This window comes from Pan paniscus, chromosome 15 (assembly GCF_029289425.2).
Source record: "Pan paniscus chromosome 15, NHGRI_mPanPan1-v2.0_pri, whole genome shotgun sequence".
NCBI lineage: Eukaryota > Metazoa > Chordata > Mammalia > Primates > Hominidae > Pan > Pan paniscus.
This window is the reverse complement of record NC_073264.2, coordinates 71,502,770-71,529,798: the sequence shown is the minus strand read 5'-3', so window position 1 is coordinate 71,529,798 and position 27,029 is coordinate 71,502,770. Positions and strand designations below refer to the sequence as shown.

The following is a 27,029-nucleotide window of genomic DNA, read 5'->3' as shown; positions in this document are numbered from 1 at the left end:
TTTTGCACCAACGTAATAAGTAGGAGTCATTAATAAATGTTTAAAATGCTTGCATTTTTGTACATAATCACCAGGTTCATCTCAACTTTTTTGAGGCATGATTCACATTCATGAAGTGCAGATGTAATCACCCAATGGGTTCTTCTTGCTCGCTGCCTAGACTGAGCCAATTTATCAAGGAAAGGGAATTGCAATAGAGAAAGAGTTTCATTCACACAGCGCTAGCTGTACAGGAGACTGGAGTTTTATTATCAGTCTCCCTGAAAACTCAGGGATCAGGGTTTTTAAGGATAATTTGTCAGGTGGGGGATTGGAAAGTGGGGATCACTGATTGGTCAGGTCAGAGATGAAATCATGGGGAGTTGAAGCTGTCCTCTTGTGCTGTGTTGTTTCCTGGGTGGGCACTACAAAGACTAGATGAGTTAGTTTATAGATCTAAGTGGTGTGCCTGATCCATTGAGTGCAGGGTCTGCAAAATATCAGAAGCACTGATCTTAGGTTTTACAATCGCGATGTTATCCCCTGGAGCAATTCGGGGAAGTTCAGAATCTTGCAGCCTCCAGCTGCATGACTCCTAAATCATAATTTCTAATCTTGGGGCTAATTTGTTAGTCCTGCAATGGCAGTATAGTCCCCAAGCAAGAAGGGGGTTTATTTCAGCAAAGGGCTGTTATCTTTGTTTCAAAGTTAAACTGTAAGCTAAGTTCCTCCCAAAGTTAGTTTGGCCTACACCCAGGAATGAACAAGGACAATTGGAGATTAGAAGCAAGATGGAGTCAGTTAGGTCAGATCTCTTTCACCATCATAATTTTCTCAGTTACAATTTTTGGAAAGGCAGTTTCATAAGCATTTTAAATGTAAAGTTTATTTTGTAGTTGTTGGGTGTGTTATTCTGCAAAGGTAACCTGACGTTCCTGGTGTGTGTGTGTGGTGGTAGGCCCCCTCCTGCCCTGCTTATGCGTGACTAGCTACCTACTATAACAATATGATTTTAACATATAAGCTTAATACGTATCTGTTGGACTTCCAGGGGTTCCTTTTGGAAAAGGCTTAATGTTAGAATTTGAAATTTAGTTTTGGAAAGCATGTCAAATAATGCAGGTTGAAAACACTTAATCAAAACAGGATCACAAGACACAATAAATAATAGTCATTAATTAAGTCAAGGTGATAATTGAAAGCAAAGACCTTTACTCTTGAATAGAAAGGAGACTTGGTTTCCCAAACAATCAAAAGACCTAATAAAGACAGCACAAGACCAACACATCTTTTTCTCTTTTTATTTTTGTAGATTACTCAAAAGGTGAACAAGTCTTTTATTATCTCTTAGTATATGAAAATATTGTTTAAAAGAGAGAACCATATTCTACCTTTGCATCAGTATGTTGTTAATGCTAAAGCTAACTTTAATAAACAAATCCATCTAATTTCAATCAGCTTTGAACACACAAGATTCCCATAACCCTTTTTTAATCTATTAAAGAGCAGATCAGTGGCCCCCAAAACCCATTATTTTGAGTCTGGCCTTGCATCAGTGTGCTTTTGATATTAATGCTCAATTTTGATTTTGATGCTCAGTTTTTTAAAAAGTGAAATAATCCCCTTCTAATTTTAGCCAACTTGATCACTCACAAAATTCATAAGATTCATGTTCCACAAAACTTCTATTAGGTTGGTGCAAAAGTAATTGCAGTTTTTGCCATTACTTTTGCACCAACCTAATACAACCTGTTCAAACCTTCAGTTTTGTCCTATACTTCCTTTTTGATATTGGCATTCTACCTTAGGACAGAAATTTATTATACATTTATTTCCCCATTATCATTCATTCATTCATTTATTTTTTTCCGTAGACATTCTACAACCTGTTTAAATCTTTAGTTTTGTCCTATACTGACTTTCTGATATTGGCATTCTACCTTAAGACAGAAATTTACATTTCCTTCTTTCCTATCATTGACTGATTTGATTGATTGATTGACTGACAGGGTCTCACCCTGTCACACAACTTGAAGTGCAGTGGTGTGATCACAGCTTACTGCAGCCTCATCCTCCCGGGCTTTGATGATCCTCTCACTTTAGCCTCCTGAATAGCTGGGACTACAGGCACACACCACCACACCCAGATGATTTTTTGTATTTTTTGTAGAGATGGGGTTTTGCCATGTTGCCCAGGTTGTTCTTGAACTCCTGTACTCAAGCAATCCACCCACTTCAGCCTCCCAAAGTGCTGGAATTACAGGCGTGAACCGCTATACCTGGCCCTCCTTATTTAATTTACATTTCTTTCCTCCTTATTTTGTCCACACAAAGTTACCATGTAAAGAAAAGTGATCTCTATTGTCAACTTTCTTCACATCTTACTTTCTTTATATGCACTGTATTTAGAATTGTTTCTCTTGTGTTCAGTAGTTTTAATTGTATATATTGACTGTAACTTTAACTCTTAGTAACCCTAATTTCCAGTGAAGAACCTAGGAAGTAAGGTAATTTTGAACAGTTTTATACCAGTATTTGTAGATAGAACCATTTCATAATTTCTAGAAAGATAACCTTCTCAATCTGTTTGTTAACAGATCTAAATATATTTAGCTTTTCTATACCATGTAAATGACTCAGACATTTTATAATTATCTGTTACTTAATTTAGCATAACATGATTTTAAGTTTCTGAAAAAGATTCTTAAAATTATGAAAAACTTGCTTATACACTTTTATACCATTTATATTCATTTAATTTATTCATTTTTAAAAGTTAGACTTGTATAGATCATTAAACAAAGCTGGCCGTCATCCCAAGTTACTTATTTTTTTGTGTTTGTCTTTAAGACAGGGTCTTGCCCAGTCACCTAGGCTGGAGTAGAGTGGTGCTATTATGGCTCACTCCAGGCCTACAGTAGTGCACCACCATGCCCTGCTAATTTTTTTTTAATTTTTCATTTTTGTAGAGACAGGATCTTGCCAGTTGCTCAGGCTGGTCTTGAGCTCCTGGCCTTATGGATGTTAGCTACCATGCCTGGCCTTAAGTTATTTCTTTGTTAATAGTTTCCACAGCTTGTGAAAGAAACCCTGACGTTACATACATGCATATTTTGCTGATCAGAAGAAACAGCCATTTTCATTAAACCAACAAAGTAGTCTTATTTTTGTAATGTGAACTAAAAGGCATTTGAGTTACTTTCTATATTTCTGATAAAATACTTGATTTAAGTGCTTACCTTTAAAGCCATTTTGTTACCGGAAAGGGGTCCTGATCCAGACCCGAAGAGAGGGTTCTTGGATCTCACGCAATAAAGAATTTGAGGCGAGTCCATAAAGTGAAAACAAGTTTATTAAGAAAGTAAACAAATAAAAGAATGTCTAATCCATAGGCAGAGCAGCCCTGAGGGCTGCTGGTTGCCCATTTTTATGGCTATTTGTTGATTATATGCTAAACAAGGGGTGGATTATTTATGCCTCCCCTTTTTAGACCATATAGGGTAATTTCCTGACATTGCCATGGCATTTGTAAACTGTCTTGGCGCTGGTGGGAGTGTAGCAGTGAGGACCACCAGAGGTCACTCTCATCACCATCTTGGTGGCTTTTGGCCAGCTTCTTTACAGCAACCTGTTTTATCAGCAAGGTTTTCATGACCTGTATCTCGTGCCAAACTTCTTTTTCACGCCATGACTAAGAATCCCTTAACTTACTGGGAATGCAGCCCAGCAACCTTATTTTACCTAGCTCCTATTCAAGATGGAGTTGCTCTGGTTTAAACGCCTCTGACAAATTCATTAGAATGTTTTCATGTATTTTGGTAGTGAAATATCACATACACATGACACATAAACATAGAGACATACAGACACAGTGACAGAAACAGATCTTATAGCTTTATAAGATTCTTCATTTGCCAGTTTGCAGATAATCTCTCCCTGTTTAGACTACCAGTTCCTTGATTACTTATTCCATTGCCCTAAACAGTTGTTTAGCTAGGTAACCCTAAATTGCAAACATTACTCTTAGGTGAAAATTGATACCCCTAGAGGCATAGAACTTATATCTATATACCATTATTTGCTGAAACAAAAAGAATCAGTCAAGATAAGATTGCCAGGAAAAGTATCTTTAAACATAGGTAAGGTTTGTTATGTCAACTTTAAGCCAGTGTCTTTCCCATTGTAAAAATTTCTAGTTGCTTGGGTATAGGGGGATGTCCTTACAAATGGAGATTTCCTTTATAGAAGTAAATTTATTTTACATAGAGTTTCAAAGTAGCCAGCTAAGTGCTAGAAAGTTGTATTTTGGAGACTATAATCTTGTTAGATACTTAGTTCGTTTCTTGATTAGATTACTGACTTCAAAGTGGAGCCCTTTCATGAATGGGACCAGGAAAGAATTTGCAGTTTCCAGGGCCTAATAGATATATATTTTTAAAATTTCTTTCTTTCTTTCTTTCTTTTTTTTTAAAGCAGGCTTTCATTATGTTACCCGGGCTGGTCTTGAGCTCCTGGACCCAAGTGATCCTCCCACCTCAGCCTCCCTGGGACTATAGGTGCACCACCTGTTGTCCCAGTGAGGACTGCCTCAGGGCCTGATATTAAGTGTCTAAAAACCAGGCAGATTTGCAGGGCAGTGCATCTGGATCTTTAAAAATCAAGGAAACCACTTTTACGGTGAATCTTGGGTCTCCACAAAGAGCAAAATGCCATGATACCAGGCCACACAAACCTCTACAGCGCACCTCACTACAAAGACATTAAGCCACACCTTTCTTACCTAAATGTTTAAAAAATAAAATAAAATGAGTAGCTGCCTATAGTAATAACCATTCACCATAAACAACTGCTGTTAGTCACCTCCAATACTGTAGCTCTTGTCAGTGACTTACCAGCCATAACATACACAAAGGTCTCTTTCACAGTACAAAGTAATCTCTGGTACTCTCAAAAGCCAACAAGTAATGCAGTATGGAAGAGAGCAGAGTTTTAGACCTGAGAGGAACCTGTCCATGACTTTTCAGACTCCACGAGAAGACAGAATACCCCAAAAAGGGAGTGAATGGTGTGTTTTTTCTGCGTTCCTTGAGGGGTCTGAGTCGTTAGAAGTCTCCTTTAGATTTCTTCCTGTGGTATCAAAATAGCAAAAGGAAGGAAGAGCAGAGTGGAAAGAAATAGAACAAGTTTAGCCAGGAACAGTGGCTCATGCTTGTAAGCCTAACTGTTTGGGAGGCGGAGGTGGTAGGTTCACTTGAGCCAGGAGTTTGAGACCAGCCTGGGCAAAATAGCAAGACCCTGTCTCTACATAAAAAAAGAAAAGAAAAACATTAGCTGGGTGTGGTGGTGTGCTTCTGTAGTCCGAGCTATTTGGGAGGCTGAGGTGGGAGAATCACTTGAGCCTGGGAGATTGAGGCTGCAGTGAGCTGTGCCACTGCACTCCAGCCTGGGCAACAGAGCAAGAGCCTGGAGATTTTAAATTTTGTAAAAGGCCAGTGAAGTTTTATATTTTTCTCAGCAAAAATTATGCCAGCAAGATTGGAAACAAACAGAGGACTCAAGGTATCAAACATATTTAAAAAGGGGTCTCAATTGACTGAAAAAAAAAAAAAAAAAAAAGCCAAGAACCAGGATCCAAGAGAGGAAAAAAGCAGAAAGTCCTTTCCCCCCCACAAAAGATAGCCTAAATATTACTTTTAATTAAGCTTTTTTTCTTTTATTAAAAAAAAATACATTGCCCAGGCTGGTCTCAAACTCCTGGCCTGAAGTGATCCTCTCTCCTTGGCCTCCCAAAGTGCTAGGATTACAGGTGTGTGAGCTGCCATGCCCAGCCCTAAGTAAGCTGACTTCTGACCAGAGAACTCTAAAAAATAATCTTTTCAAATCTCTTATTATCAGATTTTAACCAAGACAATTATAAAGTAGGTCTCTCATTCAGTTTGTACGGTTCTAAAACCAGCTTTTTTTTCCCCCCTCTTGTGCTTGCAAATGAATTATTTTATACATTTCAGAGGATCCCTGTTTTGGCTGTTGCTGCTTATCAGCATCCCAAGTTAAGTGAGTCCACTTTCCTAGATATTTACAAGCGGATGTTCCATAAGTGTTATATATAAGTCATGCTGGTGTTTCTAAAAAGAGCACTCAAATTTTGAAGCTTAATTTTTTTCATAATTTACGGACTTTTCAAAAGTCATAAACTGCTTCTTTGGCTTTTGAAAATTCTTCAACTTGCCTGCTTTACAGTTTGGTAAGGCTGGGGAACATATGCCACACCCCTAGCTATGTTAGAAATAGACCTTATCAGCATCTAAGTAAATAATTAAAATAACTTACCAGATTTTTCATCAAAATTAAGAATTGCTAACAGTTACCATTATAACATGTAATTGAGACTACTGAAGATAGATTTACATGCAAGGTGTGTAAAGAATGTAAAACGTGTCTTTAGTAAAAGTATAAGAAGGCATGGGAATATACATTTTTGCCTAGTTTAGGGGGTTAAATGATTGTTTTAAATTAGGTAAGATAAAGCTAAATGTTTAAACAAGTTGTGGAAGATTTGTAAAGGTTAATCTTAAAAACAAAATTCTGTGTGGGAATACTAAATTCAAAAGGGTATTTTTTTTTTTTATAAAGTGAACTTGGGAATAAAACCACAAGGGTTTCTAAAGGCACTGTTCTACTCTTTAACAAAAATTTGTAAAGGGATTGTCAAGATAAAGATAGGGTTTAGTCTTCTTCAGGTTATATTTTGGTGAATAATACTGGTGTATGTTCCAAAATTGTATGGGACTTCAAAAATCCAAATGTCTGAGTATATGCTGTCAATCATAATTAGGGTTATCGTATTGGGTTATTGTAATCCACAGAGGTTACCAAATTTCTTAGTCATTTGTGTTTTTGAATGAAACGACCCTAGGATATTTTGGCATTCACAGACAATTGTTGTCTTGTTTTGATCCTCTTCAAAAGATGGATTATAGTCCTTGAATACAGGTTTCTGATAACTTTGGAGATTGTGAACAGGAGTTGACTGAGTGATCTGAGCTAATGGAAGACTGAAATAATCCTTTTTGACTTTTTGCTTGGAACATTGCTGATCATTTGTTTTGTATTTCAGAGTCAAGGAAACTTTTCTCTTTTTTGCAGCTTTTGACAATTGTAGGGGTGAACCAACCAGTGATCTCTGACTGCAGCTCAAAAGAAATAAAAGGAGTGGGCTGTCAAACTCCAAATGGTCATGGAAATGGAGCCTCGGATGATGGCTCCCTTTTACTGGGGACCCTTAGGTAGGACCCTGAGAGAAAATCTGCTGTTTTCCCCAGAACAACACCAATCAGCATGAAGCTGACCCTTAGATAGGATCCTGAGAGAAAATCTCCTGTTTTCCACAAATTAACACCCTCTGTCAGCATGAAGCAGTTAAGAGCAGTCATCGTCCCTATCTTAACAGCAGTTAGATGTTCCTCTTCAGAGGGGGAATTGATGGCAGTGCCATCACACTGGCTGCAGCGGGGAGGTGTGGGCGGTGACAGCAGGAGTGGCTGCGGGAGCAGCAATGGCAGTGGTGGGTCCCCTATGCCTTGCGTCCCTGAGGCAGCCAACTGTGTGTCCCCCACCCTCACATGGCCAGGCAGGACCCATCCCCAGGTCCGGACCCTCTGTTGCTCCAGACCCTGGCCCTGCATTGCCTCTCTTGCCTGCTGCCACTGCAGGGAGAGCGTGGGGAGGAGGCAGGGCTGGGCCCCGGGCAGTGCCTTGCTCCATGGAGCCAGCGGGAGCCAGGGACAAGCAGGAACCCCACTGGAGCCTGCTGCCCTGGGGGCTGCGCTATGGGGCGAGGCCGAGATGTGCACCAGCAGGTGAGCAGTGCGGTCGAGCAGAGAGGGGCCGTGAGGCCACGGTGGGCCTGGGGCAGTGCCACGCTTCTACACAGAGCATGGGGGCTGGGCCAGGGGTGCAGAGCTGGGGCCGCACTTTGGGGCCCCAGGGTGGGAAGTGGGAGCGGCGCCTGCTTTGGGGACCTGGCCAGCGGAGCACCCACCACACCCACCCACCACAGGCACTGCAGTGGGTTCTTGCACCTTGGGAGCAGCCTCCGCGGGGCCGCATCCCCGGGGTCCACCCTGCATCTGGGTGACTTCCGAGCCTGACACTTGCGATGGCCAGGACTGGGGCCCACTATCTGCTCCTGGAGGCCCCCTATAGGCAGGGCTGTGAGCCAAGCGACAGTGAGTCCCAGGCCACCCCTCAGTGCCAGGGCGACAGCAGGGAGCTTGTGGTGATGTCACTCCTGCTCTGAATATTTGCCCCGGCCCAATGAGGACCTGAAGCCCCCACCCCAGGCTGTGAGGAGGCACAGCTAGTGCTGGCTGCACACTTCATGGAGCAGATGAGAGCTCTGCCCTCCCAGGTGCAAAGACCTAGGCATTTCTGCACTCTTCACCCTCAGGGGCCCAGGAAGGTTCCCCCTGCGCCCACAGGCTCAGGGGTGTCTTTTCCTGCTGCCTGGCCTCTCCCTGCTCCCAGTGCCTGCTCTGATCTCAGTGCAGGGTTTGGGCCAATCTGAGTGCTGTCAAAGCCCGGCCCAGTGTGTACACACTTAGGGCAGTGCTGACACACCAGCCCCCTGCTGCCTCGGCCCTCTCTGGACTTTGGGCACCAACAAGCATGAGGGGAATCCTGGGGGTGCTGAGGGCAGCTCAGCACTGGCCTGCAGGTGCCCCTTGGCACAAACAGCCTGGTCGCCATGGATGGTGGCAGGAGGCAGACAGTCTCCTGGGTGGAAGGGGGTTGGTCCCTGGTGAGGCCCCACCTTCAGGCCAAGGTGGGCCTGAAGGCTGAGGGCTGGGCTGCCAGTCCCACAGACTGGAATGGGTACTTGTGGTGCCTTTTCTGGGCTGTCTGTGGCTGCCCATGGACCAGTCGGCATACACTTCTGCTCTGAGGCCCATAAATGCCCCAGGTTCAGCCACAGCAGAGAAGATGGGATGACCAGCTCCAGAGAGGAGCTACCCTCTCTGCTGAGAACTGAGTACTTGTTGAGATGACCTGCCTACAGAGAGGAGCTACCCTCTCTGCTGAGAGTTGAACACTCATTGGGATGACCTCCCTAGCAGAGAAGAGCTACTGTCTCTGCTAGGAGCCGAACACTCATCAGCACACCCTGGATGCTGAAAGGAGCTGCCCCCTGCAGGTCCCCTCTGAGCTGTTCTGTCACTCAGTAAAGCTCCTCTTTGACTTGCTGACACTCCACTTGTCTGTGTATCTCATTCTTCCTGGTTGCTGGACAAGAACTCAGGATCCATCGAATGGTGAGGCTAAGAGAGCTGTAACACAGTCAGGGCTGAGACATGCCCCTTGCTTGCCACATTGGGTGAAGAGAAAGAGAGAAGAGCTGCAACCTTTCATGTATCCGAGACCTGGGAGCTCCCTGAGCCAGGGCTGTGACTTTCTCCTTGGGATCCTACGGTTCCTGGCATCTCCAAGCTTCCAGATGCCATCGTGTTCCCCAGTGCCAGCTGTAGAAGCTGCTCGTGCTATGCCTGGTCCAGCTGTAGCCTTGCAGAGAGCCGGCACCTGGAGCTGCCCACCCTGCTGCAGCAGCCACACAGAGGTCTCCTGCCAGAAAAGTGACACCCCAAAGTTCCCATAACAAAACAACAGAGTGCCAAAATGTATCAAGCAAATGTTGAAAAATTGATCTGGAGAAGTAGACCATTTTATAATAATAGTTAGACCTCAGTATCCTCATTTTCAGTAATGGATAGGACAACCAACAGAAAATCAATAAGGAAAGAGAGGATTTGAACAACACTATAAACAAATTAGACCTAACAGGCGTATATATATATATAGAACACATCATCAAATAACAGCAGAGTACACATTTAACATATGGTGTTTGGAAAACTGTATATTCACATGCAGAAGTATGTGAAAGTTGGATTTTTGCCTTAACATTATGTACAAAAATTAACTAGAAATTTATTAAATACCTAAATGTAAGAGCTAAAACCATAAAACTCTTAGAAGAATGGAAAAAGCTTCAATACCTTCGATTTGGCTATGATTTCTTGGATGTGATACCAAAAGCACAGGCAACAAAACAAAAGATAAACCGGGCTTCATTAAAAGTAAAAAATTTTGTGTTTCAAAGGACACTATGAGGAGAGTTAAAGATAGCCCACAGAATGGGAGATAGTATTTGCCAATTATTTATTTGCTAAGAAGTTAATATCCAGCATATATAAAGAACTTTTACAGCTTAGTGACAGAAAACAACCCAATTCAAAAATGAGCAAAGGACCTGAGTAGACATTTCTCCAAAGAAGGTAATACAAATGGCCGATGGCCAATAAGCACATGAAAAAAATATTTAACATCACTAGCTGTTAGGGAAATGCAAATCAAAACCACAATTGGTTACCACTTCACACCCATTAGGATGACTATTTTATATACATACATATATACATATACATACATATATATATAAACATACATATATATACATACATATACACACACATACATACATACACACATATCATTGGGGTAGCTGTGCATTGTTTGTGAGGATGTAAAATGGTGCAGCCACTGTGGAAAACAGTTTATCACCTCCTCAAATTATTAAATATATAATTACCATGTGATTCTGCAATTCCACTCCTAGGTATATACACAAAAGAATTGCAGGAAGGGGCCGGGTGCGGTGGGTCATGCCTGTAATCCCAGCACTTTGGGAGGCTGAGGCGGGCAGATCATGAGGTCAGGAGATGGAGACCATCCTGGCTAACATGGTGAAACCCTGTCTCTACTAAAATTACCAAAAATTAGCCAGGCGTGGTGGCAGGTGCTCGTAATCCCAGTTACTCAGTAGGCTGAGGCAGGAGAATGAGTGAACCTGGGAGGCGGAGCTTTCAGTGAGCGGAGATCGCGCCACTGCAGGTCAGCCTGGGCGACAGAGCAAGACTCCATCTCAAAAAATAAAAAAAAGAATTGCAGGAAGGAACTCAAAACAGATATTTGTACACCAGTGTTCATAGCAGCCAAATGTGGAAACAACACAGATATCCTCTGCCAGATGAATAGGTAAATAAAATGTGGTATGTACATACAAAAGATTATAATTCAGCCTTAAAAAAAAGAATGAAATTCTGAAATGTGCTGCAATGTGAATGAACCTTGAAGACATTATGCTAAGCAATATAAACAAGACACAGAATAACAAATATTGTGTGATTCTACTTATATGGGATACCTAGAATACACAAATTAATATAGACAGAAAGTATAATAGATGTTGTCAGAGTTTGGGGGAGGGGAGAATAAGGAACTATTTTTTAGTGGGTATAGAGTTTTTATTTGAATAAAAAGTTCCAGATATAGGTGGTGGTGATGATTATACGACATTGTGAAGGTACTTAATGCCACTGAATTATGCATTTAAAAATGGGTAAAATGTTAAATTTTATGTTAAGTTTATTTTACCATGATATAGATAAAGACAGACAGGGGGATTGTGTATCCAATGGAGTTTGATTGATGTCTGGGAGAAAATTAGTCGGATTGATCTTGGGAAAGAAAAGGGAAAATAGGGTGTTTGTTACTCTAGTCTTCATAACTCAACAAGTGGCTATAATCCTTGGTGTTAATGAACTATTTTGTTTCATTTTAATTATGTCCAGAATTGTTATTTCTAGAATAACAGGTTAACACTGGTCATTTACTTTATAACTTTTAGATTTTGTAGATAAGAATCTGAATGAAATGAAGGGCTTTTCCTTTTCTGGTCTGAAGGTAAATAATAGGAACCTTGACAACAGTTACAAAACTCTATAGTGGTGAATTCTTCCTCTAGAATATATTACCCTTGGAGATTGTTCTACAACCATTATCCCAGCATTGCTTGTTCAGAGCCAGCCTGGAGACCAGTTAGCTCCTAAGATAGCCAGCAATGCTTAGAAGACTTTTTTTCTTAAAGCAGTTTATGTTTTCTGCAAAGATGTATTGTAGCAAAATGGTTAAAAATTCATGCTTTGGAATCACACAGCCTGACTTAAGTCTTGGCTTTGCAAAGAGCTGTGTGACATTTTTGTAAAGTTGCTTAACCTGTCCATGCCTCACCTTTTAAACTCTTTGAAAAATGAGTACTTGTGTTTGTCAAGAAGATTAAATGAGATAATAAATATAAAGTACATAGCATATTATTTGGTACATAATAAGGTCTTGGTAAACATTAGCTGTTGCTTCTGCCATTGCTCTTTTAAACAGGCTTAGGGTCCAGACCTATAGTCAGGAGTTCAAAAGAAGGGATTTCTTGTTTAACTTTCCAAGGTTCTTCTATTAGGCACACTTTCTTTCTCTCTTAATCCTATAGTGGTGTCATTCTTATGCTACCTTTACTATTTTGCATTTAGACTGCAAAATAGACACCCAGCAACCCATTTTAATCTTGCCATATTTTAAAATTTGTTGGCACATTATAACCAGAGCTCACTAAGCTCTTCATTCATTCACTAAAAAAAAAAAAAAAAAAAGTTGAATCCCAGTCTTTTTTCTTCCTGCCTCTCCCCTCAACTCCTTTTGGACCTTAAATGCTAAGAGCTGAATTAATTATACCCTTTAGCTCCAAAGTACACTGTTATCATCAGTATGTTCCTCTCAGGTTCTTTTTTCACCCTTCATACCTAAACTCTATCCTGTATCTTTCTCCCCATAAGTACCCACTCTAATGTGTCTTTATATTTCTTTAAATATGCATGCATTTTTGTAAATAGTTAATATTTGTGTGTATGTTTTTATTTATAGGGAGGTGTTGTGTTATGAATATGAACATTACATTTTAAAACTCCATGTTTCTTTTTTTTTTACATTTTTATATTTTTACAAGCCTGGTTACCTTGTAAATAGCTGTAATAGGTTTCTGTCTCATGGGTGGTCAGACTTTTCCTGTGAGTTAATGAAAAACTAAGAATATATTATTAAGGATTTTTTTTTCCTTTGGTTTCAAATCTTTTTTTTTTTTAATTTTACTTTAAGTTCTGAGATACATGTGCTAAACGTGCAGGTTTGTTACATAGGTATACATGTGCCATGGTGGTTTCCTGCACTATCAACCCGTTATCTAGGTTTTAAGCTCCGCATGCATTAGGTATTTGTCCTAATGCTCTCCCTCCCCTTACCCCCCACCCCCTGACAGGCCCTGGTGTATGACGTTCCCCTCCCTGTGTCCATGTGTTCTCATTGTTCGGCTCCCACTTATGTGAGTGAGAACATGCAGTGTTTGGTTTTCTGTTTCTGTGTTAGTTTGCTGAGGATGATGGTTTCCAGCTTCATCCATATCCCTGCAAAGGACATGAACTCATTCTTTTTTATGGCTGCATAGTATTCCATGATATGTATGTGCCAATTTTCTTTATCCAGTCTATCATTGATGGGCATTTGGGTTGGTTCCAAGTCTTTGCTATTGTAAACAGTGCTGCAGTAAACATATGTGTGCCTGTGTGTTTATAGTAGAATGATTTATAATCCTTTGGGTATATACCCAGTAATGGGATTGCTGGGTCAAATGGTATTTCTGCTTCTAGATCCTTGAGGAATCTCCACATTGTCTTCCATAATGGTTGAACTAATTTACACTCCCACCAACAGTGTAAAAGCATTCCCATTTCTCCACATCCTCGCCAGCATCTGTTGTTTCCAGACTTTTTAATGATCGCCATTCCAATTGGCATGAGATGGCATCTCTTTTGATTTGCATTTCTCTAATGACCAGTGATGATGAGCTTTCCTTTATATGTTGTTGGCCGCATAAATGTCTTCTTTTGAGAAGTGTCTGTTCATATCCTTTGCCCACTTTTTGATGGGGTTGTTTGTTTTTTCCTTGTAAATTTGTTTAAGTTCCTTGTAGATTCTGGATATTAGCCCTTTGTCAGATGGATAGATTGCAAAAATTTTCTCCCATTTTGTAGGTTACCTGTCCACTCTGATGATAGTTTCTTTTGCTGAGCAAAAGCTCTTTAATTTAATTGATCCCATTTGTCAATTTTGGCTTTTGTGGCAATTGCTTTTGGGATATGTGGTCACCCTACTTATGCAAGATTTTTCTGGGCCATAGCCAATAATTAGCAAGATATGTATTGAATAGCCTTTCCCGTTCTGGTGGTTTCCAACTGACATCTGTTTCAATTGGTTGGTCCATATGCTGGATGATTGCTGCAGAGTTTAGATATCACACTTGCTAGAAACTACTCTTAAGGGGGATTTCTAGGTCACATGCCATAGACATACTTAATAAGTTTGAGTTCCTGTTTATAGATGGGTGGAATTTTAAAATCTGTCTTCCCATTTTTTAGGAGATTTTGGATTTCTACTGTATATTTATTCATCCTTTCTCTGTCAAACTATCTAGTTTGGAGCGTTAGCAGCCATTAGTTTATTGACAACTACTCCTAGCGCTTTATCCCAATAGAGCAACTACTATGTAGTTTATGAAGATTTTTTTTCATATTTTATGTTATTGGCCCCTAACACTTACCCATTGAGGTAGAGAGGGCAGAATTTATAATTCTTATTTTATAGAAAAGGAAGCTGAGGATCAGAGGTAAACTGGCTTGCTTCAGTCCACATATCTGGTAAGTTATAAACTTAGAACCAAGTCTTCTGACTTTGATTTGCTTCTACAATATCTAAAAGGGACAGGGAAAAGGATAAATTTGGGTTTGTGGTTAAAATAGGAACTGTCCAGGTTAGCTTTATATCTTCCTCAGAGCATAACATAATGCCTAACACATAGTAAATGTTGATTTGCTTCTGCAATATCTTAAAGGGACAGGAAAAAGGAAAAACTCCAGTTTGTGATCAAAGCAGGGAGTGTGCAGTTTAACTTTATGTCTTCCTCAGATGATAACACAACATCTTACACATAAGATTCAATGAGTAATTTTTACTGAGCAAGTGAACTGGGGATTATGTAGGTATCCGTACAGCCCAGGTTCAGTTGGTCATGCCACTACTTAATGCTGTGGTGACTGTTTTATTGCAGCAATGCTTTGGCTTATAGATACACCCAGTTCTGTAAATATTCTGGCTGAACAAAGGGCTTCAGGTCAGTCCAGGAGTTCTCATGTTAAATAGTTTGGTTCATTTACAACAGAAGTAGCAACGGGTTATAAATGTACCTATATAATATGACTTCGATGGGGTGTGTAGTAGACGGCTCTTTTTTGTTTATGGTAAATCTCGGTAAAATTTCTTCTACTCTTCCTTTTTTTTCTACAGTTAGCTTTGAATAACCAGTAGCAAAGTCCTTTCTGTTGCTAACTACTATATTGCATTCAGCTGCTTAACATTTGCTTCCTGTTCCCAAGATCACCAGAGGCAACTGTAGGGTTTGATGAGGGTGTTGGATTTCATCAAAAGATTTTTCTACATAGTTTGTTCCAGCTTGGGAGAGGCGGGTTGGCCTTGGCCCCCTTGTTCAAAGCTGTCACAGTTTTGAAGTCATTTCAAAACCTTCGATAATCTTGTTCCATTTGCTTTTCCACCTTATCTTACATTTCTGTACCTTCTCCAATACTTCCTACCTTCTATGATACAAATTGATGGTGCTCTAAGAAAATCATTTAGTAAGTTAAGCTACTATTTTTAATACCCAGCCCTTCAAGGAAGTTAAAATAGCATCTTCCAGAAGTAGCACCTTCTTATTTATTTTTTTAGAGAATAGGGTCTTGCTATGTTGCCCAGCCAGGTCACAAACTCCAGAAGTAGCACTTTCTATTATGTATATTATTTTAGAGAATAAATTCTTTCTATTCTCTAGCTGCAGAGATTTTATGCACAAGGTATGCTTTTTATGTATTTTATTTTATTTTTGAGATGGGGTCTCATTCTGTCACCCTGGCTGGAGTGCAGTGACACAATCTTGGCTCACTGCAACCTCTGCCTCCCAGGGTCAAATGATCCTCCTACCTCAGCCTCCCAATGTTGGTCATGTGCCACCACGCGTGTCTAATTTTTTGTATTTTTGGTAGAGACGGGGTTTCACCACGTTGCCCAGGCTGGTCTTGAACTCCTGAGCTCAAGTGATCCACCCACCTTGGCCTCCCAAAGTGCTGGGATTATAGGCGTGAGCCACCATGCCTGGCTAAGGTATGCTTTTTAACTTAAATGTTTCCTGTTGTGTCTTTGTTTGGTCATGTTTTTCTTTAAATTACAAATTGATTTGCTAGTGCTTATGTTAATACTGTGAGCTTCAGGTGTAAGCTTTTCTCCTACCAATGGGGAGAACTTTCAGAAAGCCCGCATATGTCTCTTTTTTATTTTTTATTTTTTGAGATGGAGTCTTGCTCTGTCTCCCAGGCTGGAGTGCAGTGGCGCAATCTCGGCTCACTGCAAACTCCACCTCCCGGGTTCACGCCATTCTCCTGCCTCAGCCTCCCGAGTAGCTGGGACTACAGGTGCCTGCCACCATGCCCAGGTGATTTTTTGTATTTTTAGTAGAGACAGGGTTTCACTGTGTTAGCCAAGATGGTCTCGATCTCCTGACCTTGTGATCCGCCTGCCTTGGCCTCCCAAAGTGCTGGGATTACAGGCGTGAGCCACCACGCCTGGCCCCCAGCATATGTCTCTCTAAGTATCTTTTCTATTGAGAACAGTGTAGGCTGGTGATTATGGTTATTCCTTCCAATTGCACCACTAGATTTTTGGTTTGTTTCCAAACTATCTCCTTTGTCTTACACTGTGCCCCTGAATTCTACCAGTAGCTGACATTAAGAAAGCCCTAGAGAAGTTCCTTTTTCCTTTTTTTTTTTTTTTTTATGCATAGGTAAAATCCTTTCCTAACAACGGTTTCTGTACAGTAAAATCCTTTCCAGCACTTAGTCATTGGTCCATGGAAATAGCACTTTGGTACTCAGTTTTCTTTCCTTCTCTTTTTTCTTTCTTTTAATATTTTGTTTTACTGTGGTAGGAACACTTAACGTGAGATCTACTCCGAACAGATTTTTCAGTGTATGATATAGTATTATCTGTAGGCACAATGTTGTACAGCAGATCACTAGAACTTAATTCATCTTGCATAACTAAAATTATATGCATTTAAAATAGTTAAACTCATAAAAACAAATATTAGAATGGTGGTTTCCAAGGACTTAGGGAAGAGGAACTGGGGAGTTGCTAATCAATGAGTAGTCAGTTTTTTCTACAGTGAATAAAAGTTGTCAATTACTATGCCCAAGTATAGATTGAGTAGCCCAAATCCAAAAATCTGAAATTTGAAATGCTTCCAACTCCAAAATTTTTTAAGGGCCAACATGACGTTCAAAGGAAATGCTCATTGAAGCATTGCAGATATCAGATTTTTGGATTAGGGATATTCAACTGGTAAGTTTAATTCAAATATTCCAAAATCCCCCAAATTCAAAATTCAAAACACATTTGGTCCTAAGCATTTTGGATAAGGGATACTCAACCTATATATGGTTGTACTTGAAGTAGCGAAGGAAGGGAGAGTAAATTTGGTGATTTAGTCCTACCATGAAATAGCAGTTACCTTTCTGGTTCTGAGGTTTCTCTGCCAATACCTACACCACTGCCTCCACCAACCAAAATGGAAAAAAAAAAAAAAAAGAAACTCTCAAGAGATTTTTCTAAAGCACTATCATACATAAATTCTCCAGAAGCTTGGGAGAAGGAAAGTGTGGAAGGGAAGGTATGGTTAGAAATCTCTCACACTAAATTAGGAACAGTTCATTTGATAATTGGTAAAAATGCATAGCTTCTTCTGATGAACACAACTAACCCTGCTGTAGTAATATCAGGAATGTCAGGAATTGGGTCCTTTGAATACCATCAACAGGATCAAAATTAAATGTGAGTAGAAGAACTTACATCTAGGCTGGGCATGGTGGCTCACACCTGTAATCCCAGAACTTTGGGAGGCCAAGGCAATAGTGATTGCTTGAGGCCAGGAGTTCATAACCAGCCTGGGCAACTGAGCTATGAACTCCTGAGTAGCTGGGATTACAGGCGCCCACCACTATGCCCACTAGCAAGACTCTGAAAAAAAAAAAAAAGAAAAAGAAGAACGAACTTAGAGTAATCACCATTATTCTTTAAGTTCTATATAGATCTTTCTTTATATATTGAACAAAACAGGTGGATCACTGTGTTTATATTTTCAGTCGTGCCTCATTTGAGTGAGCAACTCAATACTCTTGATATGGCTGACCTTGTTCATGACCATTCACCAGCTCCATCACAGGCTGACTCGCCAGCATCTCCTCTCCATCAGCCTTTCCTCCCCAGTAGGCTTTCCCTCCCTTTCTCTTCATCTTCTCTAATCTCTTTCTTTCTTCTTCACCCCCAACTTTTTACTCCTCCATGATTTTCTCAGGGCTGGGCTTCAACATCGTCGGTGGGACAGATCAGCAGTATGTCTCCAACGACAGTGGCATCTACGTCAGCCGCATCAAAGAAAATGGGGCTGCGGCCCTGGATGGGCGGCTCCAGGAGGGTGATAAGATCCTTTCGGTGAGAATGGGCTTCGGCCTCCTTCACTGTCCTTTGCTCCCTAAGCCCTAGGTCCTACCCCTAACCCTTTTCCTTGAAAAGATTTGGATCTGGAAATATATAGGTTGTAGAGTTGAATGGGAACAACTTTGATCAGTCATTCTTTCCAACCCTATCATTGAGCATGGAGGGCAACATTATGCTCACCTGATAGATGAGAATGTGAAGCCCAGAATGTGAAGTTACTTGTTCAAAAAGCACAAGGCAGGAAGCAGCGAGGGACTCATATGGGGAAAAGAGATTTAAAATCCACAAATTTTGTCTTTCATCCATTACTTTATCACCTCCTTTTGTTGATTAAAACACTAATGTGTATCTTCCTTTGGGGGAATGTCAGCCCTTATAATTGGATTTAACTTCAGAAAACAGAAAGAAGGAAGGTTGGAATTAAGTGTCCTTTTCAGACTCAGAGCCCTTTTTCACCCATTATTAACATGAAAATTTGGAATGCAGTTGATTTGGGTATCTGTCCACTGTGTTCCCATTTCATCCTGCTAATGTCTCTACGAAGACATACTACATGGTAATTATTAATCTTACTATTTTCCAGAATATTTCCTCAAGGGCAGATCCGTTTTTTTTTGTTTGTTTGTTTTTTTTTTTGAGATAGAGTCTTGCTCTGTCACCCAGGCTGGAGTGCAGGGTCGTAATCTTGGCTCACCGCAACCTCTGCCTCCCGGGTTCAAGCGATTCTCCTGCCTCAGCCTCCTGAGTAGTTGGGACTACAGGCCCCTACCACTATGCCCAGCTAATTTTTTATATTTTTAGTATAGACAGGGTTTCACCATGTTGGCTAGGATGGTCTCGAACTCTGACCTCATGATTCGCCCACCTCAGCCTCCCAAAGTGCTGGGATTACAGGCGTGAGCCACTGGGCCCGGCCTAAGATCTTTTTTTAACCTTTTGAATCATAGCACAGTGCTTAATAATGTTTAAGAAATGAACAAGTTAAGAAATTCAGGCAAACCTAAAAAGGTTGACTGATAAATATGGGCCCACAGACCTCAGGTCTTAAAATAAATTAGAACAAGCATACAGTCAAAACTATTAAAATGCAAAATATAACTCTGGCCCTATTGTTCATTTCTCTACCTTACCATGGGCCACAGTAATCCTATGATACTATCAGTTGCTGGGGGATAAGGGAGTATAGTTGGAGATAATTATTCTGTAGAATTTCTTTTTTTATTAATCTTCAGGGCTAGTGAAAAATGGCCAACTTATTACTTGTATGGAAACAGTGCAGATGATTGGTATAAAGAATGGAAAAATGCTGAGGGGGTGAGATATTATCTAGAATATTCTTGGGAGAGCTGGCTTCAAAGGGCTAGACTTAAATAAAAGGAAATTGAAACAGGATAGGGCTTCGGAGCCCTATCCTCTCCAGATGGGCCATAAGCCCATGGTCTGAAGAGGAGAAAACTATTCCCTGTTTTCTTTTAGAACTGAATAGGGCAGGATGGCCACGTTGGGAAAACGTTGAAATAAATGAATGACATACAGACAGGAGAAGTCTTGATTGGCAGAATTAAGTATTGGTCTCAGATACATGATTTTGAACCTACCTCTATAATGAGTTAGCTTCATCCCTTAAAAATTTTTTGCTATATAGTTTCATTTGAATTTTCCCTTTCACATTACTTCTCATGCAGTTCAGGTGATGAGTGATTAAAGGTCATATGTGTGACCTTTAATCTCTTGCTCTTCTTAGTTGTCAGCTTATTGAACACCTCTCTGCCATGAAGCCCATTTGGTAGCAGAACCTGAAGGCAGAGATACAAAGGAAAAGAGAGAGAGAACATCCACCTTTTCTTCATTTGGCATCTGAGTATTTGAGTGATCAGGCTCAGCAGTATGGTTCTGAATGCCTCTTCAGGAAGACTGTGACTCCACTTAGTCCCCCAAAAAGAAAGAAAATCAGAACAAGTAGCTATTAGAGCCACCTAAATTAGCTCAAGAATGTCTAAGCATGTGTCCTCGCTGATCCATAATATAAATATAGTATCAAGCACTGCAGTATTTCAGTCCTTCTCATTGACTATTCTGCCTCTCTTCAGTCCATTAAGCTTCTCCTAGACCCTGTTTATTAATCAGTGAGACGGAGACAGTGATAATATACCTGTCTTCTCAAAAGGATAGTGAAAAGTTTAGAAGCAGATTATTTCCTTTAGCTCCCAAGGAAAGACATTCATCCAATATGAATCAACTTGGCAGTGGTACTGTAAGGAAACGCTGAGAGTGGGTTGTTAAAATAAAGGTGTAGCATTTAGTTAGAATCTATGCAGCTTAATATTTTGACACATAAATTACATTATCCTCAGAACACTGGAACCTGGGCTCTGTGGATGAAGAATAGTATAGGAGTTAAGAAGAGAAAGAAGAGAGGTGTATTATTTTAAAAGCTTTGGTTAAAGGTAGATTATTGCAAAATGAGAATGGTGAGAAGTATTTGAGCACTAAATGTCAGGTAACATGCTAAGAACTTGAAATTTATTTTGTTTAATATTATAGTAATCCTATGAGGTGGGCATGATTATTGTGCCCAAGCCGTTTACCCAAGGTCACACAACTAGTAAGCAGCAAGGGACTCAAACTGGTTTGTCTGAATTTGTAGCCTTTTTTTAAACCACTATGTTATACTGTTATACTGCCTCCTAAAAGGTAAATGAGGAGCTAGGATTAGTTATCCTAAAGACAAAGTTACATGGTGAATTAATAGTAGATTGCGTGTATGGTTTTATATAAAAACTAAAATTAGCCCAGGTACAGTGGCTCATGCCTGTAATCCCAGCACTTTGGGAGGCTGATGAGGGTGGATCACTTGAGGGCAGGAGTTCAAGACCTGCCTGGCCAACATGGCAAAACCCTGTCTCTACTAAAAAAAAAATACAAAAAATTAGGTGGGCATGGTGGCACGCGCCTTGGTGCACACGCCTGTAGTCCCCCAGCTACTCAGGGGGCTGAGGCACAAGAATCGCTTGAACCTGGGAGGCAGAGGTTGCAGTGAGCTGAGATCATGCCAGTGCACTCCAGCCTGGGCGACGGAGTGAGACTCTATCTCAAAATAAAATAAAATAAAATAATAAAATAAAATAAGATAAAAACTGAAATTCATCTTTCTATAAAGGGTAGAATCAGAAATAAGGAAATAAACCTCAATGTAAAGCAGATTATTAGATACAAGTTGAGAACCTTATGTGGACCATTTCCTCACAGAGAAAATAAATTATTGAAAGGCCTCTCAAGTTTTAAAAAAGGGCTGGAGCTGCTGATAAATGATGGGAGATGAATGTCAATGAAGAGAAAAGTAGATGTCTAAATTCTTAGCAAAGAGGATTTTACTTTACTAAAATATAAGAAATATAAAGATGTAAAAAGATATTAAATATTACAAAGATATGTTACAAGGAATGATATGTTTATGTTCTGGCCATTTAAGGAAAAGGCATGCAAAAGAAGAGAGGGGAAAAGCCAGGGGAAGGAGAGGCAGAGATAGAAGACACATCAGGGGCTGTATCAATCTGTTTTCACACTGCTATAAAGATACTACGTGAGACTGGGTAATTTATAAAGAAAAGAGTTTTAACTGACTCACAGTTCCACTTGGCTGGGGAGGCCCCAGGAAACTTAAAATCATGGTTTTAAGTTTTAAGTTTAAACTTAAAATCATGTTTTTAAGGTGAAGGAGAAGCAAGTACCTTCTTCACAAGGTGGCAGGAGAGAGAGAGTAGGGGGAAGTGCCAGACACTTATCAAACAACCATATCTAATGAGAACTCACTATCACCAGAACAGCATGAGGGAAGTGGCCCCCATTATCCAGTCACCTCCCACCAGGTCCCTCCCATGACATGTGAGAATTACAAGAGTTTGCTTCAAAATTCTTCTTTCTAGATCCCATTCGTTAAGAAATACTGTGAAACAGCCTGTTCCATCACTTACCCGTGACATCGTATTCCCTCTCTGTCCTTAAGTGAACTTCTAGGCCATAACTATGAAATGTACTTAAGTATTCATTTATTATTGGCTTTGAAGTCTCTGTAAAAATGATGCTAAATTATGTATTAGTCTAAATTCTCATTGAGTTTTTATGTATTTTCCTATTCTCCATGCATAGGTTATTTCTCCATGTTATAAAATATGCCCCATTTTTCCCCTAGTAATGTTTGCTAGATAAACTAAAAATGTATCTCTTCCTTAGCACATATCTATTTTAGATAGCTGATTTAAGTAACATTATGTGACATGTAAATTTCCTGGAGTTATTATTAGCTATTAATTTAACCTTTTCATTCTCCCCAAGTAATTCCCACATATTATCTTGCTTTCAAGTTCTAAAATTAAATAACTGCATGGTTTATCATGTAGTTTCATGGCGTGAACCCGGGAGGCAGAGCTTGCAGTGAGCCGAGATTGCGCCACTGCACTCCAGCCTGGGCAATGGAGCAAGACTCCATCTCAAAAAAAAAAAAAATAGTTTCCTCTTTCTCATCAAAAGTGAAATTTCATTTTTTATGATCAGTGTAGATGATTTAAACTTAAGAAAGAAAAATTTTCTTAAATAATGACAGTAAATGATTTTTAAGGCCATGTTGCATCTGACAACCATGAAATAAAAATGGCTATTACGAAGGCTGGAAATTCCTCACCCATGGTTCATTTTGTGTGTGTATGCTGGCGAGAATGGTTTATTATTAGAATAAACCATTATGGAACCTGGAATAATTTAATTTTTATTTTTAGAAAAGTGAACTAAGTTTCTCATTCCTTGTGTGTCTGCCTAAATGAAGGGAGGTGAAGAATAGTCATTCCTCAGTGAACATGACATTTTTATTAAGCTAAGGGTGACGTAGCTGGTCATACTACACAGTTGAATGTTCCATTTTAACATGGAACAAACCCCTTATATAACAAAATGGCACAGATTGAGCCATTAGTCAGCTTCATTTCATATTCTGTGTGAGTACAGTTTTTAATTTGGTGAATGAAAGAGTTGGTTAGTCATCAACATTTATCAACTATTGTACTTAATGGCCTTCAGAGCACTGTGCCAAGTGCTATGGGAAAGTTACAAAGGAAATGAAACACTGGTCTCTGCGCTTACCTTAGAAATCAGTGAGAAAGACCCAGCAGAAACCCCCATCCAATCAGCTGCAGAGATGTTGAAATATACAGCAGCATTCTTTAAATAAAATACCTCCAGGGAAGGATCTTTGCGTTATCATCTCTTTATCTCCAGCATCTAGTCCTGTACCTGGCCCTGAGTAAGCATCTAATAAGTTAGTTCCGTGAATTAACCCCTGCATTATAACACACTGACTTTTTTGGATTGGATCTAAATAATCTATTTTTATGGTTTCTTCAAAAATTGATGAAAAAAGAGACCAAAAAATGTGGTTCATTGCAGGATCTTAGTAAAAAATTACAATATCCAGAGTATATTCTCACATCTATTGCTTATTAAATTGAGCCCATTCTTTCTCTATGTCTCTACATTTACAAGTCAGAGATCTTGTTCTAGATTATCCTGAGGCAATTCAAAATTCTTAGTATCAAAGAAAACTAATTTTAACTCAGCTGATTTCATAAGGCAGGAAATAGGAAACACATTTTAACATGCTAACAACCAGAGTTAAAGTAAAAAAAAGTATGTTTCCTCATCAGTTAACTAGAACAACACCATGCTCATTCTCTGAAACTTCAGAGTCAGCGAAATTTTCTAGCACATTGCAAATCTGCCATATCTTAGGTTCAATAAACCTTATTATGTCATGAGTTAAGGAAGCTGAAGTAGCAAGTTAATTCTGGGATTACTCAGCCGAGTAGCTTCTGGTACTAAAAGTGAGGTTCAAGGACCAGCAGTCTGGCCATCACCTGGGAGCTTGTTAGAAATGCAGAATCTCAGGGCCCTTCCCAGACCTACAGAATCAAACTCTGCATTATGAGATCCCGTGGTGAGCCTGTGCACAGTAAAGTTTGAGAACCACTGCTGTAGGCAAGTGTTTTTCAGACCTTTTAAATTACAACCTATAACAGGAACGACATACATTTCCTATTCATCAAATAAGTGTGTGTGTGTATTTGAAGCAAAAGTTTAACACAACAATACTTTTCTATATGTGATGAATTTTGATATTTTGTTTTCTTCTAATTTCACTTTTTAAAAAATAAACAACTTTTTTGTTTTGTTTTGTTTTGTTCGAGACAGAGTCTCCCTCTGTCACCTAGACTGGAATGCATCGGCGCAATCTCAGCTCACTGCAAGCTCTGCCTCCCGGGTTCACTCCATTCTCCTGCCTCAGCCTCCCGAGTAGCTGGGACTACAGGCGCCTGCCACCACGTCCAGCTAATTTTTTGTATTTTTAGTAGAGACAGGGTTTCACCATGTTAGCTAGGATGGTCTCGATCTCCTGACCTCGTGATCCGCCTGCCTTGGCCTCCCAAAGTGCTGGGATTACAGGCATGAGCCACCGCGCCCGGCCAAACAACTGGTCTTGACCCACTGGATTGATTTCACAATATTTGAAAAATTACTACTCCAGTGAATGGAAAAGTACTAATGAAATCTGTAGATGCAAGGGATATGTAGAAAGGGGTATATTAAATAGGGGAAGTAGTCTGGGAGTGGAGACCAGTTAAAAGACTGTTTCAGGCAGATTAGGTAAGAACTAACTCAGACTTGAGAATCACTTTGAAGGACTATTAAAGTGCAGCTAGGATGAGGCCTAAACATTTGCATTTTTAACAGGTTCCCAGGTGATGCTAAGGCTGCTGGTGGTGGGACCACACTTTGAGAACCACTGGTCTATGTTAGTAAGGATGGTAATAAAAAGAGTGGATTCCACAGATACTTAAGGGTGAAATCTACAGAACTTGGTGGTTAGTCACTGAGCAGCTGGAATCTAAAAATGCTTAGAGGATGTCAGTATTAGAGAGCAAATTCAATTTTGGAGTAGAAATGATATTGTCAAGGGAGAAAGTCATAATCATGACATGTTTTAGGGGCTGGTTTACCTTGGGTAAAGGATGAGAAAGGGTTCTTTAAGAAAGAATTATCTTTGCATTTCTAAAAGGTCTCTTATTTGGGGTTTTAAAGTAGTCATTAGAATAATGTCTCTTAAATTAGAATACCTTTAGCCTTAACTAGGAGGGTTGAAAGGCATAATTGGCTTAACTGGCCTATGCCCTTTATAACATCTTCTTTTGCCTGATGTACCAATGTCTTTCTTCCCTGTTAGCAGAAGGAGACTCAGATGGAGGGGCAGGATTACACACTGAATCATTGGCAGGTAAAGCTACTATTAGAATCCAGGCCTTGCAGCTTTATGTAGTACTGAGATTATGTCAGTCAGGCTTTGTGTATTTATGGCTTTTTCAGGGTGCACTCTGCAAGCCAAACTTCAGGAAAGCATGTGCTATTTATTATGCTCAAGTGTACAAAGTTCTCTTAGGTATTGTAGAGTTATAATGATCAGCTGAGATACATGTTGAAGTTACAATAGAATGTAAAGTGGTGTCAGGCAGAGTTCAATTTGGACTTTAAGAGAGTTACACAGTATTCAAAGTATATAGTTGCATAGTATTCAGAGTTACAGAGTATTCAAAGAAGTAAATCAGTCATATCTAGTGACGTTATCTAGAAAGGCCTTGTCAATGAAGTGGCACCTAACTAAATTGCTTTTTTAATTTTAATGCTACTTCTGTATATACAAATGAATAGTAATATTAATATATAAATACCTTGTTTTTATTCAACTCTAACTTTTTTTTTTTTTTTTGAGACAGAGTCTTGCTCTGTTGCCCAGGCTGGAGTACAGTGGCACAATCTTGGCTCACTGCAACCTCTGCCTCCTGTGTTCAAGTGATTCTTCTGCCTCAGCCTCCCGAGTAGCTGGGACTACAGGTGTGCGCCACCACGCCTAGCTTATTTTTGTATTTTTAGTAGAGACGGGGTTTCACCATGTTGGTCAGGGTGGTCTCGAACTCCTGACCTCATGATTCGCCCTCCTTGGCCTCCCAAACTGTTGGGATTACAGGTGTGAGCCACCATGCCCGGCCTCAACTCTTAACACTTTTTAAATGTGTAACATTAAATACAAACTAAATGGCAAAACCAATAAAAATTTAATTTACAACATATATGTGATAGGCAGTAATATGTTGCTGAAATAAAATCCTTGCTTGCCATGTAAATTCATATAGGTTAGTGTTTTAAAGTGAAGGCTTTTGGGCCAGCCTGCTTGAGTTTGAATCCTTGGCTTTGCTGCTTTCATTCTGTTTGCTCACAGATAAATTGATAGCCTTTCTACACTTCAGTTTTATCACTTATAAAATAGGGGTTCCTAACTTACAGAACTATTGTGAAGACTAAATGAGTTAATACATGTAAGATGAACAGACAGCTCCAGACATGGTTATGTTCCATAATTCTCTGCAATTATTACTGACTACTATGGCAAAGATTATTTTAAGCCCAGT

The 27,029-nt window shown here is 39.9% G+C and overlaps 1 protein-coding gene across 1 annotated transcript in view; it reads left to right on the top strand.

Annotated features, from left to right (window-relative positions):
* The window catches only part of SYNJ2BP (synaptojanin 2 binding protein), a 50,547-nt gene that overhangs the window by 10,064 nt on the left and 13,454 nt on the right, over positions 1-27,029 (top strand). Inside the window, exon 2 of the mRNA XM_008977829.4 lies at positions 18,377-18,513. Coding sequence (XP_008976077.1) covers positions 18,377-18,513 — 137 coding nt within the window. The remainder of the gene's footprint in view (positions 1-18,376; positions 18,514-27,029) is intronic.